This window comes from Nicotiana tabacum, chromosome 19 (assembly GCF_000715075.1).
Source record: "Nicotiana tabacum cultivar K326 chromosome 19, ASM71507v2, whole genome shotgun sequence".
Lineage (NCBI taxonomy): Eukaryota > Viridiplantae > Streptophyta > Magnoliopsida > Solanales > Solanaceae > Nicotiana > Nicotiana tabacum.
Window position 1 is genome coordinate 56,653,896 of NC_134098.1, and position 12,359 is coordinate 56,666,254.

At 33.6% G+C, this 12,359-nt stretch overlaps 1 protein-coding gene across 4 annotated transcripts; it reads right to left on the reverse strand.

Moving 5' to 3' along the window:
- Window positions 1-3,719: 3,719 nt before the first annotated feature.
- On the reverse strand, window positions 3,720-10,395 carry LOC107767577 (protein TIFY 4B). Of its 4 annotated transcripts, none has more exons than XR_012702699.1 (9): window positions 10,120-10,395; window positions 9,881-10,023; window positions 9,638-9,792; window positions 8,428-8,518; window positions 8,169-8,331; window positions 7,806-7,871; window positions 6,404-6,470; window positions 6,079-6,302; window positions 3,720-4,481 (listed from the first exon to the last, which is right to left on the reverse strand). XR_012702699.1 is itself a non-coding variant. In XM_016586631.2 (9 exons), exons 1-9 carry the CDS (start codon window positions 10,235-10,237, stop codon window positions 4,468-4,470), a joined length of 1,035 nt encoding a protein of 344 aa, XP_016442117.1. In that variant the 5' UTR covers window positions 10,238-10,395; the 3' UTR covers window positions 3,720-4,467. The 4 variants fall into 4 exon arrangements, 2 of the variants coding, with proteins under 2 accessions (XP_016442117.1, XP_016442107.1); XR_012702698.1 differs by having other exon boundaries at window positions 6,404-6,482; XM_016586631.2 differs by having other exon boundaries at window positions 6,079-6,296.
- Window positions 10,396-12,359: the final 1,964 nt, after the last annotated feature.

Here is a 12,359-nt window from a genome sequence, read left to right on the forward strand (position 1 = left end):
TTATCAGTTTTACAAACTTCAATAATTTGAACTCATTTAACTACTCTGACTTGTGAAAAAAATTAAATCTAAAATTTGTACAATGTTTCCCAATTAAAGTACATTAAATTTTATGAACTATTTAATGTAGTTTTCTACTGCTAAAGCGTACTAATACAAGAGTCAGATTTAACATTTTAGACCTTACTATAATCAAACAACATCAATCTGAAATAAGAACAAAGAGATATTATGTTTTTTTTTTAAAGCTGTGTATATTGTTTTTTGCCATTTAAGTGGTTGTGGACACTATTAAGTACTACTCCTTTGAAAGTGTTTAGTTAATAGTATATTTTACTGACTTTTTTCGTAATTACGATTCTGAAAATTAGATATGGGCAAAATATGTCAGCCCATGAATTGGAGGATTTTATGAATTAGTTTGAAGTAGATGTAGATTGTGTAGAAACTAAAGTTCAAGATCTTTCTAGCCAAATTATATTTCTCCATGTTTTTCGATTAGAGAAGCAATTCACCTGCTATAGCACATACTACAGCGAAATTCTTCTATTTCGCATGGTTTAATGCATAATGCATTAATAAGGAGATAAAAAAAAGGTGGAATATCTTCTGTATTTTGTTGTGACTTGTGATGATGCATTTTACTAAGACGTGAGGTAAAAAGTAAAGGAAAAAAAAAAGAATCATTCTAGTGGAGGTTCTGCACCATAATGATTGCTGAAATTTGGTCCACAATGTAGCGATAGTGTGATTTTGGCATTGGTGGATTTAAAAATGATTTTGTTGTCATATCAAGGAGAGATAATACAAATAAAATTTATAGATATTTAAGCAAAACTAAGGGCCCGTTTGGTCATAAAAGAAATTTACCTTTTTTCGAATTTTTTTTATTTTTTTCGAAATCGATGGTTGGCCATAATATTTTTAATTTTCACTTGAAAATAAAAAATATTATGGCCAAAAATTTTAAAAACTCCAAAAAGTTATTTTTTAAATTTTTTATTTCAGATCACTCCCAAAAATTCAAAAATAACCGAAAATTATATTCATATTCAAACACAACTCTAATTTTCAAATATTATTTTCAGTTGAATTTCTTTTTTTCATTTTTTCTCGGAATTTTATGATTCTTACGTCCAAAAGCCCACAAAGAAATGATAAAAAAAAAATATTAAAAAAAATCTCTTTTTCTCTCTCTATTCCGATACCTAATTTTATGCTAGTGAGAATATGATGAGATTCTTGTGTTTGGCAAAAACGTTATCTTATACGTGTCATTATTATTAGTTATTAACATATTCCCCAATCACCATGAACCCACCACCTACATAGAAATACTATGCCTTTATCTTTAGGAAGAAACGAAAATTAAATTATTGTATTATATAATCTACAAAAATTAATTCTAATCCATCTCTTTCTTGTGTTGGACTTAATTTGAATTTGGTTCAAAAGAAAACCAGGTCTGGTATAGAAAATCCAAGCTATGATCTTGCCAATTTGCTAAAATTGCAAAACTGAACTTGAGGGTGAATTTACGGACAATGCCAAAGATTATAAAAGATTCTGAAGCAAACGCAAATAGAATGTTATTTAGTAGTCACTGAATTTAAAAGAGAAACATGATATTTTGGATTCAAATTTATTTTCATCTGTCTAAGTTTGGATGGATCTAGTAACTCTGTTGGTGAAAAGTAACAGATACTCTTAAAAAATTTGAGGTGACGTGCAATCTAACCCAAAAACCAAATCGAAAAAAATCTCAAGCTAACATAGGTTTAAGGGGTTGGTTATGGGTACGAGGGATATTAGTATTAACACAAGAGATGATCTGGCATTGAACTACAGCAATGCAATAATAGTATTGACAAAGACAACCAACGACAGGCACTTTCTGCCACCTGCAATACTTAAATGTAATTGTCGCACCATTTTGATTTTGATCGTGATTTGTGACCTAATCCTTTAATGAAATATCTGTCTTGTTTTAACAATTCTACTTACCTTTGTGAACCATTGTTTTAGATGTGGGGAAACAAACACCTTAACTTGTGTTACTCAAAGAAAGGAAAAAGAAAAAGAGACATCTTCGTTTGTTTTTTATTTTTTTATTTTTTAATGATGAAGAGCAAATCAGTCATCTGAATTACTACAGATATATGTTGTGGTAAACCAATTATTATTTTCTCATGAAGAACGACTATTTGGGTTAGTCGGAGGTTAATTGTTAATCTCAATGGAATAATTTAATGGTTAAGATATCTCAATTTAAATCGTAATATTCCGAGTTTGTCATGTGATATTTTGCCTAGTATCAGCATAATTAAACCTTTCTTACTCCCTATTAAATGTGTAGAAAAAAAAGAGTTAATGTCAGTTTCCTTAACATGAGGAATAATTCTTTTTTTTTTTTGGTTTAATTATTCAATATTCAAAATTCATTGACTTGATTTTTTAATTCTCACGACTCAAATTCAACTATCTCATCTTAAAGATGACAAGATCTCAAACAAGTCATCACTTCGATGGTGGTACATGTGGAACAACTAGTGTGCCATCAATATGTCTGAGGCCATAATCCCGAGTCAATTAGTTTTGTGGCTCTTTACAAATTTATTTTTGATTTTATGATCCTATCTCTTTTTTTACACACGAAAAATTTACTTTTACACGTCTGTATTTTACACACAAGAGATCTAAACAAGTCATTTTCTTAATTTTAAAATTATAAACGGATATGACGTACAAATAACATCATATTCCGACACCTTTCGCTAGAAAATAAAAGGAAAGGAATTCCTCATGGGAATTGGAAACTTTAAAAGAAAATAAAAAATAAAAATTTGGTAGTAATTCAGTGTATAGATTTGAGAATTGGAGGTAGGCCATCAGAGCCCACAAAGGACGCATGGAAATGACGCTTTTCGTCTAAAATATCTTTAAATACTAGTACTCCATTTTCTTATCCTTTAGAGAAAATTAGATTGTAACTCTGTTTCCTCGGCCCACCAAAATCTATGGATTATTTGGTTTGTCCATTTGGTATGAGATAAGAGCTCGTTTGGCCAAACTGCTTATTTTTAAAAATATTTTTGTTCAAAAGTATTTTTTGAAAAAAATATTTTTTTTTTATTTTTGGCCAATTCATTGAGTAGTGCTTTTTGCAAGCAAATTGGGTTTGGCCAATTATTCTAAAAAGTACTTTTGAAGGACCGTAAAAGTTTAATTTTGCAATTAGTATTATTTGAAAGAGATAAATGAATTTAAATATTTACTATAATAAAAATATAATCTAAAATTTTTAATCAATATAAAATATAGTAATTCCAAAGCGATAATATTGCGTATCTAGTATTACTTATTGTCTACATGATGATTTAAAAATATCAAAATACATAACTCAATATAAATTAAAAATCTACTCTTATAAATTACTATATAAAAGAATAGATCTATTTATAGTAGAGAGAATATTCCAAAGACAAATAGGAGAAAGAGAATAAAAATATGATAAGAATAAAAAATAGAAGAAATGTATGGTAAAAAGAGGAAAAAATATATATTAAATTAATAAGGAATAGCTTGGAAAATATAAATTTAATGTAAGGATATTTTATCGTGAATAAATTAATTTTCTGCTTCTACTTCTGTTTCTTGGAAGAAGCTAGAATTTGTAGCTTCTCCCCAAAAGCATAAAAAATTATGCTACTCAAAAGCAATTTTCTATTTTGGCCAAACATCTTTAAAAAAAAAATTCAAAACTTTTATCAGTCAGGTGAACATCATAAACATTAAACGTTCTTCTAACATGCTTTCAAAAATTACAGTCTCGAGCTAGGTATCCGAACAATTTCCTAACATAGTGAACCACATGTCCCTTATAGACCAAAGTACTCCTCATCAGCATTAATACATTTGTCCTAATATTTTAGCCTTACTGCAACAAGAATCGTTGAAATCATGGCTTGTTAGTGTAGCATCTGTTGACGAATTAACCAAACCACTTAAATTTTCCTAAGAATCAGTCCAAATAAAACGAGAACTTGCCTTGGTAACCCAAGTACTTCCAGGGTTCAGCTTCAGCCAATTAACTGTTAGTGGAAAATTACAGAGACTAATTACAGGGCTCCCACGTTAGCTCCTTGAGAACCAATTCCAGCAAAAGGAAAAATGCACCTGCCTAAAAATCTATACTAAAGTGGGATTCGTAGGGAGTGGCTTTCCAGAAGATTCTGAAAGCAAAAACATCGCATCACAGAGGACTGACTATTCCCGACTAGTTTTCTCTTCATGTTTGCCTGAGGAATGGCAACAGCAAAAATGCAAAGTGCTTTTGGACACAGATTCACAATGAACAACCCACCCTGTTTCCTCTCGACTATGTGGACGCTGGAAAAGATGTTACCTCCCAGACTTTCTGGTGCATGAAAGCAAATTAGACAGCTACTGTTCCCCACCATCCAGTTTTCACTCTTTAGCATCTGAATAGCAAAACGAACGCGTTACAGACTTGACGACTTTAAAAATCTCATATAGTGCAAAATACCACTTTCCAGAGCTGGCAACATATTTTTTTAATACTTTTTTGGCCAAACACATAGACAGACACCTAAACTTGGCACCAAATTCCACTTAGACACCTCAACTAAAGCATGTTCCTATTAGGCACTCCAACATCTATTTAAGTGTACATATCAAACACACATTGCTTATATGGCATATTGGGTATATTACACCTCCTTTGAGAGAGTGGAAACAAAAAAAGCTGAAATAAGTCCCAAAAAGATATCAATAGAAAATTAAAAAAAGATCATTTCTTCCAATTTTGATTTTTTTCCCACTTTCTCCTTTATCGTGTCTTTCTGCTACGCCACCTGCACCACCATACCATCTCATTGTACATCAGCAGCCATAAAAATGCACCCCCAATCGCCAGAAATACATTATCCTCAAGATATCTAATTAAGGGAGTTAACATTATCAAGTAAAATATAAATCTAGAATTCTAACAAGTATAATAATAATTAAAGGGATATCATACGAATTGCTGCGGAGATAAAAAGGAGGATGGTGGGGAAGGGACTGCCCCTTTCTCTTTCTTATTTTTTGGTCAGATTTTACAATTAATTTTATCTTCTTTTCAGCTGACATGTAATTATTTTATTGGTTTGATGACTTGATCTGTCACTTTAAAAGAGAGTGAGGCTCACGCATTAATATTGGTTTTGGAATTATTGAATTTGTGTTAATAGGTACACTTTAATGGATGTTGGAGTGTTTAATAGGAACAAGCCTTAGTTGAAGTGTTTAAGTGAAATTTGGTGTCAAATTTAGGTGTCTGTCTATGTATTTGGCCTACTTTTTTTTGTGTGAAGTAAATAGCTTCATTGATGGCATCAAGAAGAATTTTTTTTTATACTTTTTTCTTTATATTTTGGATTGTGAGGTTGAATGGAGCTTGAAGTGAAATGCGCAAGAATAAAAAGGGAAAATAAGGAATCTAGTAGTTAAAACACAGATAATTGTCATGCAATGACATCTAGCAAAGAAAAATCTACTTGACAAGAATGACAGTTCCTACACAAACAAGGAAAAATATACTCACGAGGGCCATTATGTAACTATTTGTTCAGTTATGTTATATGGATAGTAGGTATATATCTTTACTTATAACCAATCACCAATTTAACAGGCATTTGGCCTCTCGCAAGGTCCCCGAGCTCCCATGCGAGAGATGTTGGTTCACTCAAAAGGCAATAACGTTCCGTCGACAGCACACTCATTCGGAGGAATCTCATGCAATTTCCTTTTTTTTTTTAAAGCCAAGAAATCTCATCCAATTTCGTGATTAAGAGGTTGCAATGCAGAGTTTCTGTTATCAACCAAATCACACAATAAAACGAGAACTGTTTTAGGGTTTAAACCAACATTAACTTGTTGCCTGACCTAGGAAAGTTTGAAGTCTTGATAGATCCCTAAAACTTGAATGAACTAACTAGAGAGGCAAATACAAGAATTTCCCTGAAACTTGAAATTAGAAAACCACTAAATATGGTATGCTGAAAAACAAAAACTCACCTTTGTCATTGAGAAAAGCAGAAGCTCTGGCATTCATTTCGATATTGTTAGCCATTATACCAGTTGGAGCAGGTGCAGCAGATAGTTTAATTGTGGGAGGGGAACAAGTGTTGCTCCTACTTGAGAGCTCATTAGGGGTATGATTTCCAGTTTGATGGTTCACATAGATGTCCAAGCTAGCAGACGAAGACATTCCTATCTTTCTCTTGCTCTTGAACCTTCACCTAACAGAGATGTGAGATACTGAAAAAGGAACAGAAAGCAGTACAACTGTTCTCGTGTCTTATTTCCATTTTGATCTTGAGCAGTTTAGTTATTGCAGTACCTGTCTTTCCGCTTCTCAAGATATCTTTGTACTGATGCTTTCCTGCTTGGGTGGCCTTCCACTGCTTCTGCATAATTGGCTTTGGAGAGATGGGAGAGAGAGAAAGATATAAGAAAGAAATTTATGGAGAAGTAGATTGCTTTGACTTCAAGTCTTGCATTAATTAGAGGGCATTCAACAATAGTGCATTGACAAAAGAATAAAAGAGCTGCAGATCGACCTTCTTAACTTTAGGAAATCCTTTCCTTATGTAAAATATCACAATGTTGCCATCGAAATGGTCAGGTTATGCTGTGGGCTCCATGATTCTGTTAACAGTAACCAACTGATTCTATTAAAACAGTGGTTCACAGGAGAAACGACATTGTTAAATCTTCTAGTCCGCAGACCTTTTGTTTGTAGATAAGTATCTTCTAGTCTGCAGACTTTGTTGTGCAATTCAATTCAAATGCAAAACCTGCTTTATGGAAGAACCTTCAGCACCTCAGTCGTAAAATATCCAAGCAACAGCTGGCTTTTCCTCTAGTTCTTTTACTTTTTTCTTATAATGATGGTGTTCGGACCAGCTTGCGCAAAAGTTGACTATTCCACCGGGTACCTGCTACCTCACACCAACACAGGTATCGGATACTCTGCCAACTTAGACTAAGGCAGATGGAAGAAAATCACCTGGCATTTTTTGTTTTTGCTGGGATTTGAACTTAGTCTCTAAAGTTTTGACCTACTTCATTAACTGCTAAGCCATACCCTTGGGTGCTCCTTTAGTTTTCAGGCACCACTTCAATAGTTTGGTTGTTTGTGGAATTTCAAAATGTCTTCCATATAAATGTAAAATCTGGTCAGGATGGAAAGTCTTGAATTATAAAGAGTAGTAATTTATCTTCTTCTTTTTTTAAAATAAGTTAATGAGTGGTAATATTTAAAAAATGACAAGTTTTGCCTTATCTTTTCCTCTGATTTTCAGGTACGATGCTGTAATAGATAAATTTTAATGAAAGCTAGAGGTCAGCAAGGCCAGTTAACATGGAGAAAGAAAGCCATGGCCTCACACCACCCTGGGGAAAGGGGGGGGTGTTTACACTAGATGTGGCTAGATACTGAAAGCCAAAGATTGTTACTTTAACATTGACATGGTCCAGTAGGTCCAGGATGAAGTCCTTTCATGAGAAAGTTGATATCTTCATGCAGTGACCTCAGCTTGATACTTAAGAAACAAAATTATCCAACAAAGAATGGCAGGGATAAATAGTAACACCAATTACATTGCTCAATTAAACTAAACAAAAGAGTATAATAAGTTTCAGCAAGGTACAATGAGAATTTTCCCCCCTTTTTGGGTTTTTTTGGGGTAAGAGGGTGAGGGGCAGAATCAGAAAGAATAAAAGGAAACCAAAGAACTTGCCAGAGTTGTCTTCATAGAAGGTATTGCTTTCCTCCAGACGCAGGCGAGTCACTTCACTCATTTTCCCTGTAAAATATTCAAATTAATATGTTTTGTAACACAAGGACACGCCACGTGGAGATTCAATGAAAAGTTACTTTTCATAGGAAGCCGTAATCTAGATGTAAATTCATATATGAACTTTGGGAAGAGGAGGGGGAGCATGGGAAGAATCAAATTTATCAGCACAATCAAGTACTTTACAGGTTAGGTTTGTTTTTCGATTAAAATTTAAGCACATGCCATCAAAATCCCAAAACACATGGACTAGTGCATTCATATTCTTCAATCTCCAGCAGTAACCAGCAAGAAACAAGATAGAACCTGTTTGCATGGTTGGCATGAGCACCATAGCAGAATCTGGACCCTGTTTAACACTTGCAGCTTGCAAATGGCATTCGGAATGTCGAGCCGCTAAGGTAGCACCCAATGGAGTTTCTGAAGGCACAAAGAGTGGAGTTGCAGCAAGATGCATGATTGCTTGTGCCTGAAAATACGCCAGTGACCACAAAAGGAACTAAAATAGTGAATTGTCGTGACATTAATTCGCTGCAGTTCTGATGTGCATCATAGCTTAAACTACCTTTTCAGCGGGCACATCATCGTACACATTCACCTTGCCACAATAGAAGATTGTCAATTGACTTGCTGGTGTGTTTCCCAAATCTGTGGTTCTGGACTCACCAAGACAAGGGCGATTAGCATTTGAAGTTTTGAACTAAATATAACGGAATTTCTAGAAATCTCAGTCTGTAAAGGCGCATGCACTGGTAGAATCACAAGTTGCCTTAGGATGCCATCTTCAATAGAATGGTTTTTAGCATAATATAAACTACAAGGGCAGAGGAAAAATCAACTACATAAAAGCAGAGGAAAAAAATAAGAAGTGAATGTGAACAAAGCAATTTTAATGATTTGTAGGAAACAGAGAAGAATCTTTCCAACAAGCCAAAGGATAAATTAATAAATGTAGAAGAATATATGGAAATGAAAATATATACTTAGGAAAACATGACTAGAAGACTTAAATCGAAAACAACAAATGTATACAGTACAAGAAATATGTTGTTCTGAGCTGCATGATTATCTTCCAAGTTCTCACATTACATGATAGCTGTGGAACCATTGAAGTCATACTTTAAGCTACTGCGAGAAGCCTAAGGGTTTAGGTTGAGGTAGTTGATACAGCATAACTCCTAATAATAAACCTTTTATTAAAGTATCCCTAGTAGCACCCAGTCCATGCTCTTCAACATTTTTCAATTGTACATATTGCTCTTAACCTCAACACAACAAGCTCTATAGGAGCAACAATGCAGTGACCCTCTGGGATCTCACAAGTGGTAGTAGAATTTGGGACACAACCAACGAAGTATGAACAACTCTGTAAATGAGACGTAGTACCCAAAATAAAATGTACATTAGCAAGTAAAAAATCTCTTAATGCCATGCAAAATGCAGTCAAAGCCCTGAAAGACCGAAGCTCTCAAACGAGATTAAATTTAACGGGCATGAGTATTTACTTGCTTGTCAAATCATCAAGCACAATTCTTGCACATCTATTACCAAACCAGTTCAAGGACAGACAGGCAAATAAGCGAAGCATTCCATATCAGCCACTTAATTAATATTTCAGGGAGTACAAAAGTTCAACTATTAGTATTCATTTGGAACAAAGCGTCTCAAATTCAAGCACCTTATTTATTTGTAACAAAAAAGTAAAGAGCCAGTCTTTCAGGATATAAAAAGGCTTAATTAATTACGTAAAACCAGTGGACGATACGATGATTCACCTAGAAGGAGCTAAGTTATTGCCGGCAGCAACGGCAACTGAACCGGCAGCTATATCACCGGGAATATCAGGTTTTTTCGAATGTTTTCTTCCGTATGGCACCATCCCTTCAGCAGATTTCGAAAATTCTGCATCGGTATCCGTTCCTTTCTGGACCTACATTAGTTTAATATAATCAACAATTACGTGCTTAAACATGCACTGTTACGTTCACAATATGAAATTAAATGAAATGGAAACGCACTTGCTGTACTCTAGTGTCTGGGCGAGGAATGTGAAGTTTTCTCCGAGGGCCGGTGTCGGAATCCGGTGTCGTCTCGAGAAGCGCCTTCAGTGAAATCACCTGCTGAATCGCCTGTGATTTATTCCATGACGGCCTTCTCATTCCTGTACAAGAATATATTAAGAAATAATCTAAAAAAAAATTCGATTCTCGAAGCTCCTAGCAGAGAGGGGGAAAAAAATAGAGAGAGAGAAAGGGACCTTTTTCTTTAAGGTAACGGCGGCAATCTTCGCGAGTAAGCTGAGAAATGTCGTCATCGGTAAGTAGGTGGAGCGGTTTGTCCAGAGGTGATTTGGAAACTGTTTCTTCCGGCGGCATGCTGCTAAATTCAGGTTGAAATCGCTATAATTTCGCCGGAAAATTGGCAGTAGAAGATACCTGAGGTTGACGCGTTGAGTGTGGAGTGAGTGAGTGGTGCCGTCAGTGGAATTCGAGGAGTTACGGCAAAATAGGCCGCGGCGTTGCCGCTTAGATTGTTGCTTTTTGTTTTTGGACGTAGCCCATATTGGGGAGGCAAGCCTGCAACCCCAGGTTGCCACGTAATCAGGGATGTCATTATTGAAAAGGAAGATAGCCCCATCTCATCTTTCGAAATTGGTGATGCCCTTTGGCCCGGGGTGTGGGGGTCCCCTTATTAAAATACCACCTCTACTTCGCAGGCTACTTGTCCCATCACATAGTATTCTATATTCAAAACAATCTACCTAGGCCAAATTCAAATTTCACTTATTCACTGTTTGGTCAAGCGGAATAAAATCCGCTTATTTCGATATATGTTTTTTTGAAAAGTATTTTTTTTTAAAGAGAGAAACAGTTTGTATTTGATTAATTAATATAAAAATATATTTAAATAATAATTCGTGTTTGATCAAATTTTTTTTTTAAATATCAAATTATGAATAAGCACATAAAGAGATTTACTTAACAGTTAATATTATATAAATAAATAAATAATCTCTAATATTTATTATTGAAGATAGTAATTAAGTTTTTTCATTTTATTTAAGTAAAACATGAAAATAAAATTTAAAAGTATTTTAATTTTTTCAAGATAATTTAAATATATCAAAAAATTATTTATCATATTTATACATTAGGAGAGTTCTCAATAATATAATCTCTAATTTTAAGTATTAGATTTAAAATAAGTAAGATTATTTTCGTGTAAATTATATTTTGTTGAGGGTACTTTTTGTAAGAAAAAAAGTTAAAATTATTTCTGTTTCTGCTTCTAGAGAAGGGAAGGGGTTACATTTATCTGTTTCTCTAAAACTGCTTTTACTTCTTCCCAAAAGCACTTTCCTCTCCCCAAACATGGCAAACACCTCTCAAGTTAAGAAAAAATAGTTTTTTGGGGGGAAATACTTTTGGCTTCGGAAGAAATTTGACCACATGCTATTATTCTATATAGTGTCCAGGTTAATTTGTATAAATTATTTACCATTTTCTATCAACACATATAATTAAATATTAAGTGTTTGTAATTTTGTTCACGAAGTCTTAAGTTGATGAGAATAGCTTTTTATTATTTACTGAAATTTGAATTTGGTGTTTAAAGTTTGCACTCATTTCATTGTTTATCACTTTATCTAAATTTGCATTAAGTTAGCTCTTTCAATAGTACGAAGTTCTTTTTTAAAGCTCGAATTCAAAATCACTAAATAAGGGTAGAATGATGCCAGCTGTTTCACTAAATTCTTTGCTGATTTTTGTGACCTACTCGTTTTGTAGACTTGTAGCAGTTAGGCGTCACTTCTTAAGAACTCGGCTTTCATATTTTTACGTGGAAACAGTGTCACTGATCTTATTACTATTTCTGTTACTACTTTTTCTTTTTTGTTAATGTTCACTAAGAACGAGAGTAGAACGACTATAACTTTTAGGGCTCGTTTAGTACGAGTATAATGAGATAATTAATTTCGAAATTAAATTTGAGATATTTATTTCACGTTTGGTTGAGATAAAATAGTAGTATAATTAATTTCGGCATTAGTTATTTTAGGATTATAGTGTTTTTATCTCCATGGAAAAGTAGGATAACTAATCCTGAGATAATTAATCATGGGATAACTTGTTTCCCAACCAAACGACCCCTCAAGAGTTGGGATGTATAATAGTACTTAGTAGGATGTATTAGTAATATGAGGATTAATAATGTTAGGATTAGTTATGTTGACATTAGTTATGCTGAGATTATATTTTATGATTGTTTGATGTGGTGTATTAAAAATAATATGCATTAGATAATTTCTAAAATATATACTATTTGTTTACAAAAATACCCTCCATATTCTTTAGCTTTATGGGACTTCAAGGGCAATTTTGTCTTTCACCATGCATTAATAATTTTGGTATTACTAATATCATAATTTGCTATATGATAATTATACATAGGATAATACCAAATATGGTGTATAACTACTATATGTAGGAGTATTAC

Bases quoted from the DNA above. Each gene is read 5' to 3' on its own strand.
- LOC107767577 (XM_016586621.2), bottom strand. From the start codon at position 10,237: ATGCCGCCGGAAGAAACAGTTTCCAAATCACCTCTGGACAAACCGCTC. The intron at 9,793-9,880 runs GTGCGTTTCCAT...AAACTAATGTAG, and splicing joins CAGACACTAGAGTACAGCAA to GTCCAGAAAGGAACGGATAC. The intron at 6,297-6,403 runs GTACTGCAATAA...TGTTAGGTGAAG, and splicing joins CTTGAGAAGCGGAAAGACAG to GTTCAAGAGCAAGAGAAAGA.